Source organism: Aphanomyces invadans, assembly GCF_000520115.1.
Source record: "Aphanomyces invadans strain NJM9701 unplaced genomic scaffold supercont1.11, whole genome shotgun sequence".
Taxonomy (NCBI): domain Eukaryota; phylum Oomycota; class Saprolegniomycetes; order Saprolegniales; family Verrucalvaceae; genus Aphanomyces; species Aphanomyces invadans.
Genome location: NW_008580156.1, coordinates 1,400,164 through 1,425,069, shown reverse-complemented (window position 1 = coordinate 1,425,069; position 24,906 = coordinate 1,400,164). Strand labels below are relative to the sequence as shown.

The 24,906-nt window shown below is 52.1% G+C and overlaps 2 protein-coding genes across 2 annotated transcripts; one reads left to right on the top strand and one right to left on the bottom strand.

Moving 5' to 3' along the window:
* Nucleotides 1–152: 152 nt before the first annotated feature.
* Nucleotides 153–3,288, top strand: H310_06541 (hypothetical protein; the record flags this gene model as incomplete). The annotated part of the gene is made up of 13 exons (XM_008871650.1): nt 153–229; nt 275–385; nt 423–516; nt 559–717; nt 775–866; nt 915–1,055; nt 1,103–1,483; nt 1,551–2,007; nt 2,054–2,160; nt 2,208–2,343; nt 2,386–2,823; nt 2,878–3,117; nt 3,166–3,288. 13 exons carry the CDS (start codon nt 153–155, stop codon nt 3,286–3,288), a joined length of 2,556 nt encoding a protein of 851 aa, XP_008869872.1.
* H310_06540 (hypothetical protein) lies at nt 3,257–24,630 on the bottom strand. The gene is made up of 21 exons (XM_008871649.1): nt 20,936–24,630; nt 17,545–20,883; nt 14,908–17,498; nt 14,577–14,760; nt 14,248–14,398; nt 13,942–14,204; nt 13,650–13,887; nt 13,561–13,607; nt 11,831–13,513; nt 11,681–11,780; nt 11,282–11,631; nt 7,786–11,221; nt 6,297–7,446; nt 6,218–6,250; nt 5,786–6,164; nt 5,582–5,726; nt 5,419–5,537; nt 5,022–5,369; nt 4,918–4,979; nt 3,983–4,871; nt 3,257–3,936 (listed from the first exon to the last, which is right to left on the bottom strand). The coding sequence occupies exons 1-21, from the start codon at nt 24,368–24,370 to the stop codon at nt 3,325–3,327; spliced, it is 19,554 nt and encodes a 6,517-aa protein (XP_008869871.1). The 5' UTR covers nt 24,371–24,630; the 3' UTR covers nt 3,257–3,324.
* Between the last annotated feature and the right edge of the window lie 276 nt (nt 24,631–24,906).

Sequence of the window (24,906 nt, the reverse complement as noted above, 5' to 3'; positions counted from 1 at the left end):
CTGGGACAGCCACGTCATTGCCCACCTCGTCCAGCCCATCATTGAGGCCGCGCATGACACATGACGGCAACGGAGAGAAAAGTAGAGCTACCAGCCGATCCGAATGCTCCCAAAACAACGATGACTATGAGGCACTTCGCCCAGATTCCGAAATGAACATGTCTAGCGGTCGCGCCAGCCCAATTGACACGACTGAAGCTAGTAAACCCGATCATCCTGGACGGCTAAGGTAAGGCACACCTACCATGTCACTGGCATGGCTTACATGGCGCAGGTCGCAAACGCCGACGTCCATGTTCTACGAAAAGTGCGAGCGCGCTAGTCTCCTTCCCGAGCCCATCATCCAGAAAGCGCTGGCCTGCAAAGATGGCGTACTGAATTTGAGGTATTCTTCCCCGAGGAAGCAATCCATGAACTCACAGGGACACCAGCTCATACAGCATTGGTGACTCGCTGTTGCTCGCACTGGCAGACAGCTTGGGCGGAATCGAAACCCTCAGCAAAATCAGCTTCAAGGTACGGCATTCGATGAAGTATTGGCGTCCTGACACGCATTAGGACAACCGGTTGAGCGACAAAGGACTCTCTGCTATGGTGAAAGGTCTCTCAAGAAGTCGAGTGCGAGAGCTCGATTTGTCCCGCAACTACTTTAACGCCAAGGGCATTGCACACATTGCCCCGCTCTTGACGTCTCCGTCGTCCCCTCTCATGGACCTGGTACAGTCTCCTCCGCTTTTTCAATGGAACCAGTCGGCACCAAACAACCTCTTGTAGAATCTCGAAAACAACAGCTTGGGCGACAGAGGCGTTGTCGTCTTAGCGTCTGCCTTGGCGGAGAGCAGGAATTTGACGCGCCTAAACCTTAGGTGCCCCGGTGAATGTCATTCAAAGAAATACTGACGACGTCCATACAGTCGATGCAACATTGGGCACCAAGGCGCCACAGCTCTCGGGAACGCACTGTGTGAAAACGCCTCGCTCGTCGAGCTTTTCCTATCGTGGAACAAAATTCGGGGCTACGGCGCAACGAAACTGGCCCAAGGCCTTCAGCTGAGGTGAGTCATCCCAGTGGATCCAACGAGTTGACGGTGGTGGCTCGTAGTGTGAGCCTGCAAACGCTGGATCTGTCGTGGAATTCCTTCGGGTCCATCACAACGTCCGACGCGCTGCGAGCGTTGGGTGCGTCGCTGATGGAAAACAACGTGTTGACGCACCTGGACTTGAGCCACAACCGACTGCTTGAAAAGGACTGCCAGGTGCTCTCGACTGCCCTGAAAGGCAATACGTCCATTCGCGGGTTGCACATTGGCGGCAACGACCTCGACATTGACGCTTATGGCTTTGTATTCCCCGACGCAGCCCAAAACGACCCCGCCGGTGCTCATATATTCTCGCGCTTTGGCTTCAAGTGCTCGAAACAAGGCAAGAACGACTGGGAAAAACGGAGCAATTGTTGGATTTGCGAGCGGTGGGCAGAAGTGAGGTGGGGCGGTGTGCATCTCGATGTAGTAGGAGCAGTGAGATTGATTCACAGTCGGTGTTGTGGATAGATTCACGTGGAAACAACACGCCAAAAAGCCGGGCGAGGTCTTCTTTCGAGCTGAATTCGACTACTGGCAGCCCCACCACGCTCTTCCCAGTGCCCACGATCCGACCATGTGGGAAATCCATCGCATGGTGCCGCCGGGGATGACGCAGTTTTTTTTCGTGATCGATGGTGTTCCTCAGACGACCGACGCCCACATAGTACAGAAATTCCAGGCGCGAGTCTGGGGTGGCGTAAGCAATTACTCCCGCGGCCTTGACATGCCTGCGTCCAACGAAGTCAACATCGTCCGCGTCGACGAAACGGACGTGCTTGCCGACTTGAAGTGCAAACCTCGATCAAAAACACCTGGGCCGAACCAAGAAGACGACTGGTTCGCGAAATCGGTCTTTTGTACATTCCAACAAGACACGACCCAGCACCTGAACAATGCATTCGAAGCCGACTGGAATGCATCACGGGTACGATATCCCTTGTAGTTTCAATATGCTCAAGAATTCTTGCCAGTTGCCCAAGCTGACTAAAGACGCCGCCGACCTCGACCGAGCCAAGCACATGCTGGCAAAGAGCTTCGCCATGTTAAAATCCGTCTTCAAACACTACGCGACCACCGGGTACGGCAGCGTGCGGCATGCGTGCACATTCTAAGCATGCAAAAAAGGGGCACCGATCCGTTTACGCTTGGGTCGAATGCGTTTTTCGACTTTATATCGGACTGTGACATAATTGATCAAGACACGTGCACACGGGCGGAAGTCGAGATGAATTTCATTTCTTCAAGCTCGTCAGGTCCAAAGGTATGGTTGTGGTTTGGACGTCAGCTCGATGGACTTTTCTAGGTCAAATGGAACACCAGGCGCAACTTGTTTCGATTTCAGTTCATTGAAGCTATTGCGTTTTTGGCCGTGTCCAAGTTTTTCAAGTCCAAGCGCGCATCTTCTGTGTCCGAAGCGATTTCGATGCTCCTCCAGCACCACATTAAACCGCGAGCGTCGTGGCATGATAGTCAAGAATATCGCACGCACAAATCCTACGCCCAACCCACTTGCCTGTTCTCCCCCCAAGTCGACATGATCTTCAAAGACCATTTGTACTTGCTCAAAGAGCTGTTTGCGTCGTTTGCTGGCACGATCGACACCACCCCCGCCGCATGTGAAAAGTCAAAACGACTCAGTTTTGCCGAGTTTATGTATTTATGCGAGCAAGGGAACCTAGTTGACGAGTCGCTACCAGCCCGCGACTTAAAGCTTGCTCTCATGCGGTCCAAAGAAACCGAGGTACTCTTCCTAACTCCCTCGCAAACCCAAACTTACAAAAACATATCGACCTAGATATTCGATCCACACGGCGACGGCGAAGAATGGAAACGAATAAATTTTGGGGAATTTCTGGAAGCTTGTGCACGTATGTCCGACGCAAAAGACTACACGCAATTTTACGAACGGGTCAAAGTTGCTCACTACGGCGTCGTGGATGGCGGCGACACAACGCAGTACGAGTTTCTCAAGGTGAAGACGTCGTCGTTGGACCAATGGCGAAGTCAGTCGGGGAATTTCGGACTCAAACTACCGGTAAGTCGTTGGTCTTTGTAATTATTGATTGACATGTGTGCGCGCTAGGTGTTCTTAAAGCAATTATGTTTGCCGATTGTGAGGGCCCGGAAAGTGTCGGTCCCAGCATTGATGGTCCGGCAGATCACGACTGTCGCGTCCACGTTGCAACTTAAAAACGAAACTACATGAATGACTCGGAAGTCCACAACACAATATCCTCCAGTTTTATGGATGGACCGCCTCAACAGCTTCCGCCTTCCGGCGGCGCACCGCTTCCAAGAACGCTGGGACGGAAAATCGAAGCTTCCCTTCCCTCTCCGCCATGGACTCGTACACGGCGAGGTTGTACGCTCGTCGCCACAGCGCGCGCACGGCTTTCTTGATCTTACCCTTGCGCTCGGTCTCTTGAATGGCAATCTGTTGCTTCGACATTGACCGTGCTTCGTCAAACATTATATACCCCGTCGCAACGACAGCGACGAGATTGAGCACGAGCATAATGTTGATGATTTGTTGTTGGTTGAGGAGGTTCAGTCCCGTTTGGGCATTCAGAACGAGGACGAGGCCGACCCAGAGAGTTAGAATCGTCTGGAACTGAGTCATACTGAGAACGAGGTTGTTGCTCCATGCCACGTATGGTCGATAGTACAAGATGCCGCTCATGAGGAGAATGCTCCACGTCATGCTGAGCACGGCCTTGAGGACTGGATTGTTGTGGACAAAGATAACGAGCCCATTCATGAAGAGCTTTCGAAGCAATTCGAGCACTTCAAACCACCAAAATTCGGGCATGTAATTCTGGTAGATGAACCCCACTCGCAGACGATTTACCGAATCCTAGTCAAGCACGTCAAGTGACGATTCGTGACATGGAATACTGTACCGTCATGTTGAGATAGCACATGTACTCGTAGAGCAGGTCGTTTTCAATGTCGAAAAACTCGTTCTCCTTGATGTATCGACCCCGAGTGGCAAAGTGCTCTCGCATGTTTTTCGTCCACTTGTGCCGGAGGTGTCGGTATCGTGGATTTTTCAAAATTGCCATGCGCTCTTTGATGTTGGCCGTGCGTACGCGACTGATGACAATGTAAAAGAGCAACGGAACGCCAGCCACCCACGCCCCCAGGCCGACAAACCCCAAGATCGAATAGAACCCCCATTGAGCATTGTAGCAAACTAAGCTCCGGTCGACCACCATGTAGTATTGGTCGCCGATCTCTTGGCAATTGAAGATGTTCAAAATGTACTGGCTCACGTTCGGGTACAAGATGAGGAGCAACCACATGAACAGCTTGAAGCACTTGTTCTTGTATGTGTGGTAGTTCATCCGGAGTTTCATGCGAGCTTGCCACACACGGAGGTTTGACCGCAACGTCCGTTCCAGGAGCTTTCCTGTCAGAACTTCGTCGCTCGGGCACTGGTGTTGCATGTGGCGCGACGGGTATATCGGCAGAACATCCGTCTTGACTGTTGAGATGCCAAATTCCCGTTTGATCTTGCGGTCGTCTGGGGCGTTTTCGTCTTTCTCGCCCTCAACGAGGCAGCTGAATCGATGCATGCTCTGTCTCATTTTCGGAGGAATTTTCCGTCCTTCAGTCATGATGGTTGGCAACGCCTCGTACACGCGTCTGGAAAAGGATTCCCGCACAGGATGGCCACATCGCGTGCAGTTGCGCGGAATCGACGACAGCTTCGTCTCGTATGAGTGGATTCCGTGTAGGTAAAAGCATGCGATGACTCCCAGTAAGAACCCAAGGATCACAAAGAGCATGCTATCGACTCGAGTTTAGTCCCTGTGAATCGTTATAGAGGTCGTACATGAGGTCGAAGTAGAACGTGCGCTCCATGATGCAATCCAACCCTGCCACGGCAATCAAATCCTAAACGGACGGTAAGAGGCGTACAAGTAGAAGGCAACGTACAAGGTTAAATTTCGACGTCGAGTCCATTGCATTGTTGACCGTGTTTGGCCATTGTACTTCGTACGTCTTCTTCAAGTTGCCAAAAATCTGAAAAAATCCGACGAGAATTTTGATCTTTTCCGGACTGAGGTACACCCCAACAATCACGTTCACGGGCGGAATGCCAAAGAGAATAGTTTTGTCGTTTTTCTTCTTCTCCGCTGCCTTCAGTTCTTGCTTTTCCTTCCACGCTTTGATCTTGGCGTCGATCCATTTCCCGATCTTGCCCTTCTCAGGAACTTTGACCACATATTCTTGAAACTTTCGATCTGCTTGAGCCTTGTCCATGATTTTCACATCCGTGCCGTCCTGCATGTCGCATGAAACATGGAAAATAAGATGAGAACAATTCACATACCGTCAAGACCCCTCGGATTCCAATCACCACCACAACCAGCAACATCAACATCAACACTGGCAACACGAAGTTCTGCCACGTCAAACCACTTCGAATTTCTGCATTTGCGGCCTCGCAAGCTAGAAATGAATGAGCACAGTCAAGAAATGGAGCATAGTCATACAAGTGCACGCTCCCGATGCCGTGCGCTTGTGAAATGGCAGACACACTGAGCACGTTGGCCCTTGGTAACCTGGTGCACAAGGAATTATTTCTGCGCGATCGACGGGTTTGTCCGCCACAATGTCAGCGGGACACGACCCAGGAACCTACAATGCACTTGTGAGAAATTGAACGAGATACGCCTTACGACGTTTCTCTCGCATACTTCGCATTTGTAGAACGATGAATTCGTAAGACATGAAAACTGTCGCTCGGCTGGCCAGAACTTTTGATAGGCAATGCTCGTCTTGAGCCGGGCACATTCGGTCATGACCAAGTTGAAGTCAATTTTCGACGTTGTTGTCAAGTATTCGATTCCACCGACTTGTTTTGCTGCAAATTGCAAGCACGGATCGCTCGCGTCCCACGTCGCAGGCGTGCATCCGTCCAGGACCGTTTTTGTGGCCTCGAATGCCATGTAGTTGGACACCGTGCGCGGATATTTGACGCCGTAGGCGAGCACAATTTCTGGCGAGGCAAGGTTCACCACGAATTGATCGCAATTTCCGCCTTTGGGGCAGTCGAAACAATATTGACCATCCAAACTACAGAAACAAAATAGTGAATGAATTCGTCGTGAATTTGAGGCTAGTGATACCTGTACTGCCCCACGCCACATCGAATACATCGCCTACACACACCAGTGAGAAAATCGTCGAAAGACAGATACACCGTACTTGTTTTCAGCCAGTCGAAAGCCCGGTTTGCATGGAAGGACGGTGATCGTGAGATTGATGATATAGTTTCCCTCGGTCGAATATGGAATCGAACACACAGCTTCCAGTGCATACGAAGTGTTTGCCACGTCGCTGACGACCGCAGCACCGACAAACGTCACCACCCCTGCTTGCGACATAGAAGGGACTCCTGGCTCGAAAAGAACCTCGGTTTGATTTGTCGCAGCTTGAATGATGCACGAAGACGTCGAGTCCGTCAGCGAACGCTGGCCATAGTAGTCCTGTACTTCGAGTCGAGGCCAGACGTCTCCAACATGCGACACGTTGACCGGTTTGATCGACTCGATATCATCGTAGGCAATCAACGGGGTACCACTCGTGCCATTGGTTGGCCACCACAACACGTCAAACTGTCGGGAATTCGTCGCGATGTTGTAGATGTCGTTGTTGCGTATCGAACAGTCCGCGCACTTGAATACGTCAGCGTTGTTATTGCTCTCATGAAACCAGAAAACCCCACCGCCACTGGATGCCGTGTTGGACACGACTGTCAGTCCTTGACAAATTGTAGTCTCGCAGCGCTCAACAAAAAGTCCACCGCCTCGAAATGATGCCTTGTTTTCGGTGAACGTTGAATTCCGAACACTCACCAACATGACCGTAGAAAGGTGCAGCCCTGCACCATCCACTGCTGAGTTCTTGTAAAAGGCGCTTCTGGACACGGTCAACACAGCGTTGTCAGCACACACAATGCCACCACCGTTGAGAGCCGCCTTGTTCTCGAATATCTCTGTCTCGTCGAGGAACATTTTGCTGGCACTCTCCATGAAGATGCCAGCGCCATTACGAGCGACATTGCCGACAAAGATGGAATGGTTGGTCACAGTTGCAACGGTCTTCAACAGCAACATAATCGCACCACCACCTTCGTCTGCAACGTTTGCCATGAATGAACACTGACTGGCAGAGATTTTGCCACTGCGATCCACTGCCACACCAGCTCCACGCCCGGCATGGTTTTGGGTAAACGTACAATCCACTAATCCCGATGTAGTGTCCGATACGTAAAGACCACCGCCCAGCAACGCAGCGTTGTTGAAAAATTCCACAAAAGTGAAACTTGAGCTTGACCCACGGCCGATGTAAACTCCTACGCGATATCAGGTACTGCACCATCACCCTTATAGTCCTACCGCCTCCAAAGTGAAGCGCCGTATTATTCGAGACACGAGCCGACGTCATGAAAAGCGAGTTCTTCCCCGGCGCGACGTAGATCGAAGCTCCATCGTTTGTAACTTTGTTTCCGGTGATGGTAGAATTGTTGCAATACAACTTGGAGTTGCGTTGGACATACACACCACCGCCGTCGTATTTGGCCTCTAAATAGTTGGATTAAAATGAGAGCATTCAAATTTATTTGTCGTACCACACTGCCCAATGTAGCTGAGCATCAATCGCATGGTTGATTCCTCAAGGAAAACACCGCCACCAAATTGCGACGCCAGGTGGTTCACGATGGATGTGTCGCTGCTGATTTCTAAACTTGCAGTGGAAGCGTAGATGCCCCCGCCAGACACTGCGACACCGCAAGTTACGTTGGACGATTCTTGCAACTTTGCGCTTGACCCTGTTTCCACTAACATCACACCACCTTTGGAAATAAAGGGCAAAGTTGGATTGTCTAAAGTGCAAGTGCCAAACAAACTGGCGCTGCTGAAAGTAGCTCGAGCATTTTGTTCCAGGTGCACCGTGCCCCCCTCAGTCGCAGTATTTTCGCGGAATGTGCTTGAAATCACGGCCAACTCGGAGTTCATCGTTGAAATCGCCCCCCCTTTGCCTGTTCCCGCAGAGTTTTGAATAAAGTTGCAATTCATAGCATTCAGCTTGGCCGAGACAACACGGATCGCGCCAAACATGTCGCCGACATTCCTTTGAACGGTCGTGCCTTCAAGTGTAATGTTGGTTCGAGAATACTTTGTCGATGCGTCGCTATTCGCAAGTAGAGCAGCGCCAGATGGAGATGTGTTGGCATCAAAGACACAGTCAACAACTGTGACCGTGCTTGATTCCATGACCAACATACCACCGCCTTCTCGCAACGCGTTGTTGTTCTGGAATAGGCACCTTTGAAAGCTTCCACTCGCCAGATTGGATACAGAGGCGCCACCACCACGGAGTGCGACGCCATGAGATATGTTCCAGTGTGACACCTCAAAATCCATCGCGGACTCACAAACGAACACGTTGGCACCGGCAAAATAGTCGACCGCCACCAGAAAATTCAGAAATTTGTTTGCTGACAGGATGCTGTAAGTAGATCCTTGCCCATTCACGGTGGTCGAATTGCCTATCCATAAACCAGGACCGACTTCGGCTTCGTTCTCGATCACAGACACCTCGTCATGGGTTAAGTTGGCGTAGTTGAGGTAAAGCCCACCACCTTCCTCGGCGGTGTTGCTTCGAACTGTGGTGGCTGTCAGTGCCAAGGAGCTAGAAATGACAAACACCCCTCCCCCTTGAGCTGCCACGGAATCGGTGATGATACAGTTCGAGCAACTTCCAATTGCTTGTTTTCCAGACACCCCGCCTCCCAACGGGGCGTTTCCGTTTTGCACAGCAATGTGCGAAATGGAGCTGAGTCTTGTCAAGTGAACATTTCCTCCCATGCTGATCGCTGAGTTGTGTCGTACACGCATGTAGCCGCGTAAATTGTTGGGCTCCAGTGATGACGATGACACGTGCACACCACCTCCATCTCGGGCTGAGCAGTGTTCAACTGTGACTTCCGAATGCACGACCGTCGAATTCACGAGCGAGAGCCCACCGCCTTCTCCAGGAGTGGAGCACTTCGACACCAGCACTTTGTCGAGTCGCAGAGCGCTTTGGATGTACATACCACCGCCGCTCGTTCGAGCCACGTTGTTCTCCAGTACGGCAAAAGTTAAGGATGAAGTCAAGGCACTGTTAATCGTGCTGACACCACCCCCAAGTGTTGCTTCGTTGGACTGGATCACGGTGCGACTAAGAACGGTGGGACTTGACAACTGCGAGCCTTGAACGTGCAAACCACCACCGCTGGCAGCTTCGTTGTACTGCACCACGAGGTGTTCAGCCAACACCTGAGCGTTTTCGAGTAGTCCACCACCGCCAAAATCTTGTGCCGTACAGTTGGACACGTTAACGTTGTTTGCATAAAGTGCCAAGGACGCAACTGCATGAAAACCACCGCCATTTCGAGCAGAGCAGCCAAATATGGACAGGTCTTGCAACACTGAATCGTCTTGTACAAAGACGCCACCACCGGATGTTGACGCAGTGTTGTGGACAATGTCAATGGGACCGATCAGCGCTGCATTCCGCACATAGACACCGCCACCGCTGGTGCCAGCTGTGTTTGACTCGATTTGCACCGAGACAAGGCGCACAGTTGCATTTTTCACGCTTAAACCACCGCCGTGCAATTGACTCGAACACTCGTATATCTTCACTCCCGTGACAACAGTGGATGTGTCTTGGATCGCCAAGCCACCCCCCCATGTTGCCGCATTTTTTGTTACGAGGGAATTTGTAAAAACTTGATCTTTGTCGGAGATGGAGTAGATTCCGCCGCCGTAGTCCACTGCGTTGTTCAAAGTGATGATCGAATCGGAATCTGAAAGGGAAGACTTGGCCAAGATACAAATTCCACCGCCGTTCGCCGTCGCGCGGTTGGATGAAACGAGAACATTTAACGAGGTCAATTGTCCATCAATGCTGACACCACCTCCACATGAAGCAGCATTTTGAGACAATTCAAGCGGACGAGCTGGGCTGGACGACACTATGTAGCTTGTTCCAATGGCAAACAGGCCACCCCCGTTTCTTTGAGCAACATTCCATTGCACAAACGAATTCACGCCAGACACGATCGACGAGCCACGTACATAAAGCCCGCCGCCGTCGATGCTGGCAATATTGTCGGTAATCCTCGAGTTGTTGAGTATAATTTCGCTGCTGAAAGCATAAATTGCCCCACCGTAGTTGGCAGAGCACTTGGACACGATGGACTGTTCCAAGTACAAACTCGACCGATCGAGGATAATCCCTCCGCCTTGGTCTGACTTGCCAGTGCCTCCGCGAATTGCGCTGTGAAGTAGGTTCAGTTTTCCATTTTGAGTGACGCTGAACTGCGCGTTGCTGGCTTCGCGATCTTTGAACGTCAAGCCAACAACACTGATTTCTCCCCCTTGGATATTCCATTGGCCGTGGGGACAGACAATGGCAGTCAACGAGGCACCAAAGATACCGAGGATTTCAATGTGCTGGCTTGAAAATCGGAGGTTGCAGTTGATGGAGGTGGTGTATTCTCCCGGGTAGAGTAGAATTGTCTTTTTTGTCATCGGGTTCGTGGACAGGAGATTCAAGGCCTTAGAAATACTGCGCACAGCTTTGCTGGCTGTGCCTCGACTCGATGTGTTCATGAATGCACCAGTTCCGCGGTCGTCGTTACCCTGCCTTCCATCGACGAGAATAAATTCATCTTGAGTGGAAAACGAAGCGGGGCAGATCAGGCCATTCGTGCACAGAATGCGCTGGCTGCAATCTTCCCCTGTGTACCCAACGCTGCACAAGCAAACACCAGTCGAACCAGTGCATATGCCGTTATTGGCGCACGAAATGTTGTTGAACACTGGACATGGAATCTGTGTCACCCGGTTGTCCTTGGTGCTGTCAAAAATTTCGACGTTCACTGCGAAACCCTCAAGAGCAATTGAGCTGTCGGTCGTCAACGTGATGACAATGTCGCTGTTTGGGTTGACTGAGACGATCCCGAACGAATTTTGACGAGAGCACCCTCCACTCCATAAGACGGACCTTGCGCTTCCTCCACTTCTTTCTTCGATTGTCAGTTGATCGTGGTCACACTCGAGGGAAAACTTGCCAAACTAGAGCAGCAACCACATGAATGGAGGACGCATGAAAGACACAAATACGTTTTCACGTACATTCAGGTATGTGTATTCCGACGGACCGGTGGGTCGCTGGATTTTCCACATTTTCGTGACATTGTTTGCATATCCGTTTTGAACGATGGAAAGCGGCAAGTCATTCGAGCACATAACGGTCGTTTCTTGTGCTGTCAATGTTGAAATGACAAGCGGGGCGCTCCAATGCGATAACGATGTATCCCGACGAATTTCCTGCAGTCGGTACGAAAACGACAGCCCTGTCGACAAGTTGATGTCGTCAAACGACAATGCTGTTCCTGTGTAGATAGGAATGCCGTCTCGATCCAACTTGTATCCAACCGCACGTGTGGATTGTCGCCACGCGAGCTGGACAGTCGATGGTGACACTACATGCATTCAACTCTGAGTTGTTGCTCCGACGTATCCACGAGTTACCGCATTGCAAAAGAGGCGGCTGTGGCGTATTTGGATCGGACGATGTCGTGATGGCGACTGTCTTGCTGACCTCTCCAACTTGGTCAAAAGTTGACGTTCGCTACACATAATTCCATTCAGCGTTCAGGTTCGTCAAAGCGGTGTACGTACCACAGTCACCGCGTACTGCGTTTGACTGCTCAAGTTTTCCACCGTGTAAAACACTGGTTGAGTTGAATCGACGGGGGCAACGACGACTTGGGTCAGTGTACTTCCACCGACTGGAGTGATGTCAATGGAGTAACTTTCGAGATCATTTCCACCAAAATCGACAGGCGCCCGCCATTGCAAGTCGACGGCGGTGGAATACACATTCACCATGATAAAGTTGAGTGGAGGCGTCGGTGGCGAATTGATGCCAGTTCGGACCTCTAGCGCAGTGCTGGGGTCCGAAACACCAACGTCGTTTACAGCTTGAAGGGTCGTTGAGAACGTCGACGTGGACTCCAGGCCAGACATAGTGCATTGAAAGATCATTCCTTCACATGTCGTGACTTGATGGGTATCGACATTCACCATCTTCAGAATAAACTTGGTAATGGAGGAGCCTCCGCTGTCAGTGACGGCATTCCACGAAAACGACACCATGCCACCAGTCGATTTGACTAACGTGGGTGGATCTGGCGCTCCAGGTTTGGAAGGCTGCGACGTTTGTCCAGCCTGCTGCGGCGAACCGCTACTCATTCCTCCTTGAGCTGACACCGCCTTGACCAAAAAATCGTACGTTGTCGAAGGATTCAGGTTGCCAACAATGACAGAACCAGAGGCATCCAACCGACGGCGTCTTGATTGTGAATTGGTTTCTGGATATTCTTCGCGCAAAGATCTTGACGAGGTTTTCGACGCCGATTCCATAAACTCGGCGTGTGAAATCGTTGCCACAAGAACGTTGTTCGCGTAAACTGCGTACGAGAGCTCAGACAATGGGACGCCACCAGTGTCCAAGGGAGGGGTAAAGCTCAGCGTGACTGCCCCGCCAGACTGGCTCAGAATTTTAGGCGATGTCGGCGGAAGGGCTGGGGACGCTGCACTTGTGCTAAACGTTGCATATGCACTGGGCGATCCCGTTCCCATCATGTTCACTGCAGCCACTCGAAAGTTGTACGTGGTCGACGCCAAGAACCCGTAAAACGTAATGTCCCTGGCAAACGTCATCTGGCCACCATCTCCGCCTTGCACCTCCACGACATACGACGTTACTTTTTCCCCACCATTGTCGCTAGGAGGAAGCCACCCGATCGAGATGGAACCACCAGTGTTGTTGATAAAAAACGGACTAGCCGGCGGCCCAGGGGCGGAAATCCCAGATGTCTTGAACGTTTTAATTGCCATCGACGACATACCGGCCGCTCCAGTCGATGCAGCGACGTCGACACCGAATTCGTATGATGTCTCGGACGCAAGGTTCATTACCCATGCCGTCATTGTCGTGTCATTTTGAAGTAAGGTCCACGAGTTGGACGTGATTGACTTCATATACAAGGCAAAGTAGAGGGGTTCGTTCAAGCCAACCCCTCGATCAAATGGCGGTTGCCACGCAAGACTTATTCCCCCACCGGTAGTGGATGTGTCCGTCAACGATGTGACTGGACGGGGAATTGTCGACACGTTCGTTTGAAAAAGCCCTGGCGGACTTCGCCTGCCCGCACTTGACGATTCGCAGACAGACTTGAGATTCACCGCCACGACAGCGACATTGTACCACGTCATTGGGTTGAATCCAGGAACAAGAAGCACGCAGTTTAGCAGCAACGATTCCACAGTAATGGCCTCTTCGATGACGAAATTGGTAACCTAGACGAGGATCAGTCAAACTCATCGAGGTTTTCGGCACGTGATACCTCAGCATCCTGCACAAAAACCCGGTACGATGTGACTGGTACGCCGCCTGGACACATGGCTTAGGTTTCGTCGGTCTTGGAGACCGTACCAGTATCCAACGGAGAATTGACTTGCAGGCGGAGGACACTTCCAGACGGGTAACTCAATCGAATTGGCACAGGTGGACTTGACGGGAGGGTCAGTTGAGTTGTCGACGCGGAATAAATATTGCTGGCGCTGCCACGAGCAAGCATTGCTTCACCGTCAATCGTTGTTCCAAAGTACGTCATATTCAACACAACTTCCGTCGCGTCGGATTGAGTATCAGATGGAATCCACAGCATGTCCTGCACACCCTCGATCGTGAGCAACATATCCAGTCATTACACCTGGAATCGCACCTTCATTTCTATTGTCTTGTACATCGACGGTGGAATTCGCATGGATGTCGTGATGGCTTGTCGTCCGTTCGATATGGATCCTGTGGCTGGGAGCGCTGCACCGTCCAACGAGGTCAACGCCACAACGACAAAGGAGTAGGAAGTCTTTTGAAAGAGCTTTGCAACAGTCGCAGATGGTCCATTCGCGAATACGGCTCGTTGAAATGGACTTGTTGACGATGCCAGTCGATAGTACACATTATACCCAATGATCTCGAAACCACCTACACACGCCAGCTCAGTAGTGTTTGACACGGCTAATCATACCAGTGTCATCTGGCGGCTGCCACTGCAAAGTAATCGCGCCCCCCGTTTGCTTTGTCGATGAGATCGAAGCTGGAGGGCCAGGCAGGGTGGCAAGTGCCGTCGTGAATGTAAAGTTCGTCGATAGGGTACTTGCTCCAACGCTGTTTATTGCCTACCCGTGGATTAGTCCGGCGACGAATTTTGGGGCACATTTTACTTGAACTTGAAACGTGTAGGATGTATTCGCTTGGGGCAAATAGACTGAATATAGCGTTGGGTTATTTGGCATGGCAATACCGATTCTCTGCATCGCGGGATTTAGCAAAATTCAAGCCCAAAATCAACATTACCTGAAAATAGTTGTTTGCTGGGCTGTACACAAACACGGAGTAGTTCAAGGCGAAGAGACCTCCAGTGTCTTGGGGAGGGTTAATTGCAAACTGCATGAACCCACCCGTCGCTTGGTTGACTTGGACACTCGTCACAGTTCCTGGCAATGAAGGAGCCGTCGTTTGCGCCGTGAAATTCATAGCGCTACCAGAGCCAATTGCATTGATCGCGCTGATCGAAATGAGGTAATTTGTAGAAGCAACCAAGCCACCAACGGATGCCGTCGTCGAATTTGTTGACGTAGTTATTGCCCTGGCAAGCGAACCATTCATAAACAGTTGCATGGAGTACCGAGTGATGGCAACGCCAGCGCCTCCAGTGTACGGCGGAGGCAGCCAAGATAATTGAAACAAACCACCAGTTCGCACAACGTCCAGTTGATTTGGAATTCTTGATGGGACTGCCGGAGTCCAATCATTGAAAATCGAGACACAAATCACGTCATTGCCAGCGCGGTTCAGGTACCCCCCACCGCTGACTTTGACCAGCGTCAGACAAAAGAACAAGAGTGGGAATTGAGGCCGCTGGTTGTTGATGATAGAGACGACCACGCTGGCTAGGGTAACATTCGAATCGAACGCAATGCGTTGGTTCGGCAGTAGCTGGTAATCACTTCCTGCTCTAGCCGTTGCGTTTCGAGATGCAGTCACGTCCAGCGGGGCCCAAACGACTGTGGAGCTGACGCCAAGTTGACGCCGAATAGAAATGTTGAACAAGCCAGCATCTTCCCGCACAGTCATGTTGGATACAACAAAGTCGAATGCCCCAGCATTGTCCTCTTGGTCCACATATATTGTGACAGTCGCGAATTCTGTGACAACATTTGAAATGTCGCCAATGAGCTGGAGAACGATCGTCGCGTTCGGGTTATACGTCATCGAATTCTGAATCGTCACGACAAGGCTGGCTTGAGTTTGCGACGATTGCAGACCAACGGACGTTGGGCAATTGAATACGACATTTCCCGTGCTGTTGGCTCGCACGCTGTACTGAGCAATCCCAGATGACCCTCCACGCCGCACAACTGGAATCGAAACAGTGCCGACGTCGATTCGAGTACGCAAGGTAGACACACCCCATCCACACGATCCCTTGGCGAGCGCGAGGGTCTGAAGTACCTGTGGAGTGGACCAAACACTGGTTCCAGCAACATTTCGTGACCGAATACTAACGCTGTACGCTGTGTTTGGGGTCAACCCAGCAATGATGGACGTTGTGTTCTTGGTCACGGAATCTGTCACAACGACGTCTCCCGCAGTGGCTGTAATATCGTACGCCAAAGACTCTGGAGATCCACCGTCGTCGAAAGGCGCGGTCCAGTTGAACGACAGCGAGGTCGATGTCGCTTCAACCAGCTGCACATTCGAAACGGGAGATGGTGCCGACGAGTTGCCAGTAACATACACCAGGCGTTCGCTCATCGAGCCTTCCAATGTGCTGGCCGCACTTGCTTGAAAAGTGTACCGTGCTCGAGCAAGTAGCCCCCCAATAGTGATGTTGTACGTGCTAACACTTGGCATGACAGGAACCGACGCGACGACAGAGTTGTTGCGATACAGGATCAACCGAGAGAGCGGAAGGCCACCCGCATCTTGCGGAGTGCTCACCTCAACGACTGCAACGGCTCCGACTTGGCTCACAAGCACTGGAATCGGTGGCGATGTCGGCAGCGTTGCCCTTGTGGTCGAGACATTCAGGGTCGCCAGCGTTCCATTTCCGACGTCGTTTATGACAAAGAGCGCCACTTGAAACGTTGAGTTTTGACTCAGGCCGGCAAAGACACACGTTGTCGTGTTGGTGATTCGCTCGAGCACCACCACTGAGCGATTTCGTTGCAACAAGCACACTGTTCCCACGCTGGGCAAACCTCCCGTGGATACCGGTCCGTCCCACACGACCACAATCGCACCTCCCGTTGCATTCGCTCGCAGGTTTGTTGGTGCCGACGACACCGTTGCATTGGTGGTTTGGAACGCGACGGGATCGCTGCTAGCACTCGGATATCGACTGTTTCGTGCGACGATCGTATACGTATATGTCGTATTGGCCATCAAACCGGTGTCTTCAAATGCCGTCACGTTGGGGCGACCGATGGATAGCCCATTGCGACGGATGTCGTAGTCAGTCACGGTCACGCCGCCAGTGTCCAACGGACCCTTCCAATGGAGCTGCAACCGGTCCGCAAATGCCCTTGTCAACCCGATTGACGTCGGCGGCGTGGGGGCAGAGATATCGGTCAGTTTTGCCACGATCGTTGACGTTGCTGCGGATGGACCCGCTTGGTTGGATGCCACGATGTAGAAACTCTGGTTCGACAAGGCGCGCAGTCCAAACATTTGATAGGTCAAATTCGTACCGTTGTACACGAGTGTTTTTGGCGGCGTGTACAACAGGTACTGCACCGTCGCGGACCCTCCCCAATCCAAAGAAGGCGTCCATGCAATTTCGAGCATACCACCGGTGGCTTGTGACACGAATGGCGTCGATGGTGCTGACGGAGGGGTGACGACGCGAGTGGTCACAAGGATGCGGGTACTCTCTTGAATATAGATTGAATTGAAGCAATGGCTCATGGACGTCAGCGCAATCACAGCAAAGAAGTAGGACGTATTTGGTCGCAGCCCGTACAGCGTGACGTTTGTCGTGGCTTTGGTGTCGTCCACGTACGCAATGGATGGCGAACTCGTGATAACATCCACGGACGAGTACTGGCGCACTGCGTAGCCAACAATTGGGACCCCACCCGAGTCCAATGGTGGCTTCCATTGCAGGCTAATAGCCCCACCAGTCGGGGCACTCGCAAGACTGAAGCTCAACGGACTGGTTGGAATACTAATTGCTGATGTGCTCGCTTGGCTTGTGCTCGATACTTCGCTCGCACCCTACGAAAACCCATCAGTTGCGTCAACGGAGCACGTTTCTTCGTACAATTGTGTTGATCGTTTGGCAAGTCACAGTGTACGTCGAGCTGAACGTCAGTCCGTAAACGGTTGGCGTGCTGTTTGATCCCTTGTACACCATCGAGAACAAGCTTGGGTAACTCGGGCTGTTCATGTAAATCGCGTACTGCAATATTGGAGCACCTCCAGTATTTACAGCGGGGGTAATACGAAACGTGAGAGCTCCACCGGTCGAAGCAATCACACTGGGAGGAAAAGGCTTGGATGGGGCGACCGCAGTGGTCGTTGCGCACGTCACGTACGCATATAAGGACGAGATGTTGTAAGCATTGAGAGCTTGCACCCCAATCGAATAATTTTGGGATGCTTGGAGGCCATCGCAAAGCATCGAGTTTGCTGGTGTCCCCAAAACAGGGCGCAGTTTCACGTCCATGCACAAGACTCGATACTCTGTAATGGGGAACCCCCCTGTATCGAGCGGGATGTCCCACGCAATGGTTAGACTGCCACCGGAGCGACCGGTGCACCTCAAGTTTCGGGGAAGCGATGGAACTGACGGAGACGCCGTTTGAAACTCAAACGCATCACTGAACGGTCCCGTCATGACACTTGTCTCAGCGGCAACGCGGGCTGTGTAATTGGTGGTTGAATTGAGGCCACCGATGGTAATTGTGGTCTCGTTCACTCGATTTGAGAGTACAAAACCAGCCGTGGCAATTCGAACAGTGTAGAACGTCACGGGGGAATTGAACGCGCCTGTGTTTCGTGGCCCCAACCAGGTAAACCTCCCGAGACCACCAGTGAGCCACGTCACTGCGATGTTTGTTGGAGGGCCTGGCGGTGACACGACATTTCGCTCCAAAATGGTGACATTTGTCGATGCCGCGGCGGTGTTGAGCACAGCACAACTGTTGTAACTATTTGGTATCGCCATGTCGACGACAAAATACAGACTCGGATCGTTGTACACGCCGTCATTGATCAGTGATATCGAGGCGATTGCGATGGATTGGTTTGGATATAAAATCACAAACGACGGAATGGACTGAATTTGACGTCCCATACCAGCCGTGCTTCTCGTCGCATTGAGGGCCAACGTTGCATTTATAAGGGTCGATGATTTTCCCGACCGGACGACAGTTAGGTTCACCACGGTCAAGAATGGTGCCGGGAGCATTTGGCCTTGTTCTACCGCTGTGGACTCCAAACTGACAAGGCCACCGCTGTTGTCGTCTTCCATGACAATCGTGACGCCGCTGTTCGGACCGATTCGAACAAGGCTGCCACTGACACTCGAAATGGAAATTGAAAACTCTCGACCCGTTGGTGTGCACCCAAATGTCGCGTTAAACAACGCAATCCGAATGCTTGTGGTCGTCGAGGTCGGCGAAAACGTAGCGAGACCGGACGACTCTACGTAATGGGTTCCGGCAATCGCCGACCCACTTTGCGTTTTGAAAGCCACAGACCCCGAAATCCCACTAGCGTTTCGCGTCAAAAGAACGTTTACGCTGCCATTGCTCTGGGGCACTCGAACAACGCGTACGGAGAACGAAGCAAATCCAGCAGCTTCGGCAGTGGTGGAGAACGTGGTGCTTGGACACCACGAGCTCGGCCCAACGTCATTTCGACTTCGAATCGAGATCTGATATTCTTGGGATGCCCGAAGGTTGCTCACCACGACGAAAGAAGTTGTTGTCGTTTGATTGAGCCATGTGGTTGCCAACGTTTCCTTGTAGCGCACGTCGTACATCAAGGCAATGCTGCCCCCAGAGTCGACAGGAGGATTCCAGATCAATTCCAAAAACGACGACCCGCGGTCCGTCAGCGCAAGATTTAGCACCTCCGATGGGGCCACCATGGGCAGCGTTGTCACGTTCAACACGCGGCTCGGCAAGCTTTCACCAACAGAATTGACAAATGTGGTTGTGATGCTGTATAATTGTCGGGCTTGAAGGCCCATCAACAGCACTGACGTCATGTTGGTTGGTGCAACGACTCGGACCAGCACGTTGTTCAGGTACACAATTCCTCCAGTCAGTGGCGCGCCTCCATTGTCGTAGTTGGCATCTCGAGTTGGAAACGATACAAGCATCCATCCGCTCGACACGTTCAGCGCTGTAGGGGCACTCCATGGAGCTGCTGGAACGCTTGGTTTTGTCGTGGACGCGGTAAACTCGAGCATGGAGCTGTTGCCAATTCGATTCGCAACCCACAAGCGAACGTTGTACGTCCGAGTGGCAACGAGGCCCCCAACATAGTAGCTCAAGGAATTCAAGATGTTTAGATAAGTCAAGGAGACACCTGTGACCGTATCGGTGACAACGGCAGACCCGTTGAGCAGTGAAACTCCACCAGTGTCATTGGATGCATACCATGACCAAGTCATCGAGCCTCCCGTTGCGACGGCAAACTCGAGAATTGGTCGCTTGGGCAACGTTGGTGCCGTGGTGCGACCAGAGAATCCAGCTCCAGGCACACTCTGACCAACTGCGTTTTGTGCTACAACAAAATACTGGTACGTGCTGCTCGCAGCCAACTTGAACGAGTCTTCGAAGGCAAGGAACGCCCAGTTCGACTGCAGCAAATCGTGTCCACGGAAGATGGAGTACGAGAGAGGTACAAGCCCACCTGTGTCCCTCGGAGCATTCCATATGAGCTGAATCGACCCACCAGTGGAATTGGATCCTTGAGCAATGGCTTCGACCGGCCCTGGCCGAGTCGGTGCGGTTGTCGACACAGTGATAGCTGAGCTGTTCAAACTGGACCCAACCATGGAGACCGCTGCCACTTGAAAGTGATACTGTGTCGACGCGACAAGACCAAACAAGGCAAAACTCGTGTCGCTTCCATCGTACACGATTTCCCAATCGGTATTTAAAACCCCATACAACCAATACGAGTGAACTTTGTAGCCACCATCTTGAGCGGGAGGAGACCACTCGAGGATAATGGACCCGCCGGTTTTGTTGACAACGGTTGGAGCGAGCGGTGCATCGGGGACGGTGGCGTTCATTGTGACAAACGTCAGTCGCTGGCTGACCCCGCTGAATGACGCGCAAAATGACAGTGCGTTGTACGGGATAACACTAAACTGATACATTGTGTATTGAGCCAGGCGAGATATCGTTGCGATCGTGACTGGGTCGCCTGGATTGTCGTATGGTAGAATGTACGACAGGTTGTCAGTCCACTGCCGTATTCCGTACCCGACAATGGGCATACCACCGGTATCCAAAGGCGGATTCCAGGACAGCGTGATTTGACCCATCGATTGAAAAATCACGCGGGGTGCGTCTTGAAGATCGGGGACGGTGGCGTGGGAGGTTTGGAAGACCTGAACTGCAGACGCATTTTCAGACATGCCCTGATGGAACAAACCGCGGATTAAAATCGATTGGCACAACAGATCCGCGTACCATCGCGTTGGACACGTAGGCCTTGAACCAGTACGATGTGTTTTGCTTCAGCCCTCCAACGACACACTGCCCCAGGGACCGACTGTCGACGTTGGTGGCATTGCCCACGCAACCCAATCGGAAAGTTGCATTGTCGTCGTCGCTGTACATCACTGTAAAGTTTTCAATGGGGAGACCGCCGTCGTAGGACGCGTTTGGAACGGCAAATCCCAACGACCCGCCAGTGGTGCGAAACACGTCGAGCCCAGGCGGGGCAAGAGGAACACCCACGTTTGTCGTGGTAAAGTTGAACGAAACGGCGCCGCTTTCGAATTGCCCCACATTCACACACGTGAGCGCCATGGAGTACCACGACAATGGAACCAAGTTTGCAATCGAGTACGGGAATTGAAAAGGCGCTTTGGCATCGAGGACAAGCGTACTCGCATTTTGATCATCGGTCGTCCACACGCGACATGACTGAATGTTGACGCCTCCATCACTTAGCGGCAATGCCCACTGTACCTTCACCATCGTGGCGTACGCTGCGACGACTGATACATTCTCGGGAGAGGCAGGTGCACATGGGCTTGGTGTTCGGACTACAATGGTCGGCGTCAAACCGGAGCTGCCATTGACGTTCGCCGTCCACCCTTGGATAAAGTACACCGTGTCCGCTCTGAGCCCTCGGAGAAGGTAGGACGTGTTGGACGTGGTAAAATTGATGGACGGCGATACGACAAAGATGTAGCTGATGGCCTCCAACGGAACTCCGCCAGTGTACTTTGGCGGGGTCCAATTGAACAAAACGCTGTCCGCCGACAGAGTAGTGTACTGAATGTTCTCGGGTGGTTCGGGGGCTCCGACGGTGGAATCCCATACGCGAATTTGCATTCGAGGAGCACTGAGCAACCGTGCTTGATTGCTTGACGTTCCCAACTCCAATGTTATAGTTTCTGGTGGATTGAAGAAAGGAGATGTCGCGATTGGCATCGAAATGATCTGGAACGATTCTCCCATCGCGAACGCAGCGCTGACTTGAAAAACACCCCCAGGAATTCGATAGGACGGCGACGACGTGATGGAAAAGTCCACCACGGTCGTGGCACGGAGGCGTTGGACACCAATGGATACGCTCGAACAGTTTTCAAACACCGTCACGTCGAGCTGCGCGAACGTTATGACCGACCAGTCGTGGCTGTCGCGCACCACCATTACAACTTGCCCAGTTTGCACTGTGTAAAGAGGAGAGGGGCTGATGGCTCCTGTAACGTTATACGATGGCGTGTAGTCTTCGATCTCAGGTAGCTGAACGTGGAGAATTTTTTCCATTTCCCCGGCATCGAACGTCACGTTGTTCAGAACATCACCACACATGGGAGCGCACGAGGCACACGTCCAGGTGGACGAATCGCAGGTAAAGGCATCCCCGAGGGAACTCGACAAGACTATCGACACGGTTTGACGTGCTTGGTGGACTCCAAATCGTTGCAAGACGAGAATTGCTGTCGAACCTTCCTCGCCAAACACCGTTGCGTCATGCCATGAAATCATATTGGGAGGCATATCGGTGACGTTGATGGAAAGGGAGCTTGCCGTCCCAATCGAGGCTCCGTTGAATGGTCGAAGTAGGGTTGCATTGATTGAGTACGGAAGAATGTAACCTCTGTCGTCGCTAGGCAAAGCAACCTGAACCACCTTGGACGACTCACCCTCTTGAAACGTCACCATGTTCGTACACAACGGCTGCATTACGACTGTATACGCTGTCGACGGGCGTGCAATTGCACCCGTCAAGGTCGATTTCATCTGGCACGTGGTCGGCGGCGTGTAATGGTAGCCCACACAATCCAACAACTGACTGCATTGGGTGTAGCAGCTGCTTTCAGGCACAGACATTGCAGACCCAAGGTTTGTACTGGTGAAATCCACGCCGAAATATCGATCTGTGCACTTGACGACCGGCACACCTGACACAACACTGTCTGCCGACCTCGAATTGAAAGGATAGCTCATGAGCTTGCACGTTGTCGGGGTCGTTGTATAGAACGAATACGCTCCACACCCTGTCGTGTTGGCGCAATATTGGCAGCAGTCGGCTTGGGTGCCTCCGGTCGTTTGTGCGATGTCGTTTCCAGAGTACTCCGTACCAGCCACTTGCCATCCGCACAGAGTTGGAATCGAGCACATTAAGGTCGACGGTTTGCACATGTAGGATTCGCCTCGGCTGCTTGCGATAGAGATGGAAACAGACTCAGCATAGGCGGACCCAAATTCCCGACTGATTGTTGTCGCCACTACGGTGCCTTTTGTCGGGGCAGAGAAAGTTGGCATCCACGAAAACGTTCCACGAGTGGTCGAATAATCTGCGACGGTCACGGTCAACGTGGGGTCGCCAGCAATGGTCGCTCCCGTGGACGGACTTGACAGTACAATCGTGACGGTTCCAGCTGTGTTTGGTGCAGTGAGAGTCATCGTTTTGTCGCCTTCACCAGCACGAAACGTGATGACTTGTGGGACACCGCAGAATCGATTGGGTACCAATGCAACGACCCCAAAACTGCTTGCGGCGTTTGCAAGCGTATGCTTAATGTAGCATTCCGTTGTCGATGGGCTGTAGTATGCACCAACGCACACAGAAATGGCAAAACACCTCGCTAAACACGCTTCTTCGGTTGCTTCAAACGTGCTCGCGTCAATATCGTTGCCACTGAAATTGATATTTGGCAACCGCACCGTACAAGCATCCGTCGCGATGCCACTGACGTAGTTTGTGTTCACGTTGGCCGCAGGAACTGTATTCTTCAACCAACACCCGACTCCACCAGGTGGAACCGACGTGTACGACATGCAATCGTCCCGTTTGAGGCACTCGACGGCACAATCCGTCGCAGCATAGTTTGGGAAATTGGCAATATCACTGCCAGGCACGTCGATGTTGTTGAACACAAAATTTCGGCGTTGAGGCACGCACTGATTTACCTCCAAGTCACACGTATAGCCTTGGCTGCTTTCGATTGTGATGGAGACGGATTCGTCAAACAGGGCGCCATTCAGCCGCTTGATCTTTATCGACATACTGGACGCAATGTTGGCCTTGAGCGCATGGACCTCCCATTTGAACGTTCCGTGGACAGCGGCAGTCGTTGTCGCGGTTACGGCAACACGTTTGCCGCTTCCGCCCACTCCTCTTGACACTGCTCGAATCAAGTAACTCGTTGAGGCAGTCAAACTGGCAATTGTGATAGGCACGCAGGCAGTGGAAGGGTAGCCAAGTCCGACTGCCGTGTATGACGTCGTCGAAACCAATCCATTCGTCGTGGGATTCAATACGTCGAGTTGATACGATTCCACCACACTTCCAAACGTTTGAATTGGTGCAAAGAGACACAAATCTACTGAATTTTCCGTCACCGATTCCACTTGCACTCTTGGCGGGTCGGGGATGCCTGACATTGTCACAAACTGAGCTGTCGTCCATGCAAGTGAAAATGCAGCCCGAGCTTTAACAGTGTACACGCTGCCAGGGAGCAGGTCAGAAACGATGGACGGTGACAGCGCTGTGCATGGAAACGCTGCTGTTAATCGTGTGGCTTCATTCGAAATTTGACATTGAAACTCAGAGGGATCGCCCGGCGCGGTCGACCGACATGAAGGAGTCACTTGGAGAACGAAGGCTGTAGCGTTGGCAGTCAACAAAGATATGGCTGGTTGGGTATTGGCACCATACTGCGGTTGCACAAAGAATGGTTTCACCGGAGTTTGGCCGTACGCGTTGCGACCAACGATTGCGCAAGTATACTCCACATTCGGCTGTGACAAAGGATTGCACATTGTATAATTCAAAACGCATGTCGGCACCTACAACATCCTTTAGAAAGGTGCAACACCGGCGCATCGTACCAATTGCGAATTGGGTGTACATGTACTGAGTGTGATGGACGTGCTGTTGTTGCTGCACACGACGCTGTAATCCAGCATAGCGCTTCCGC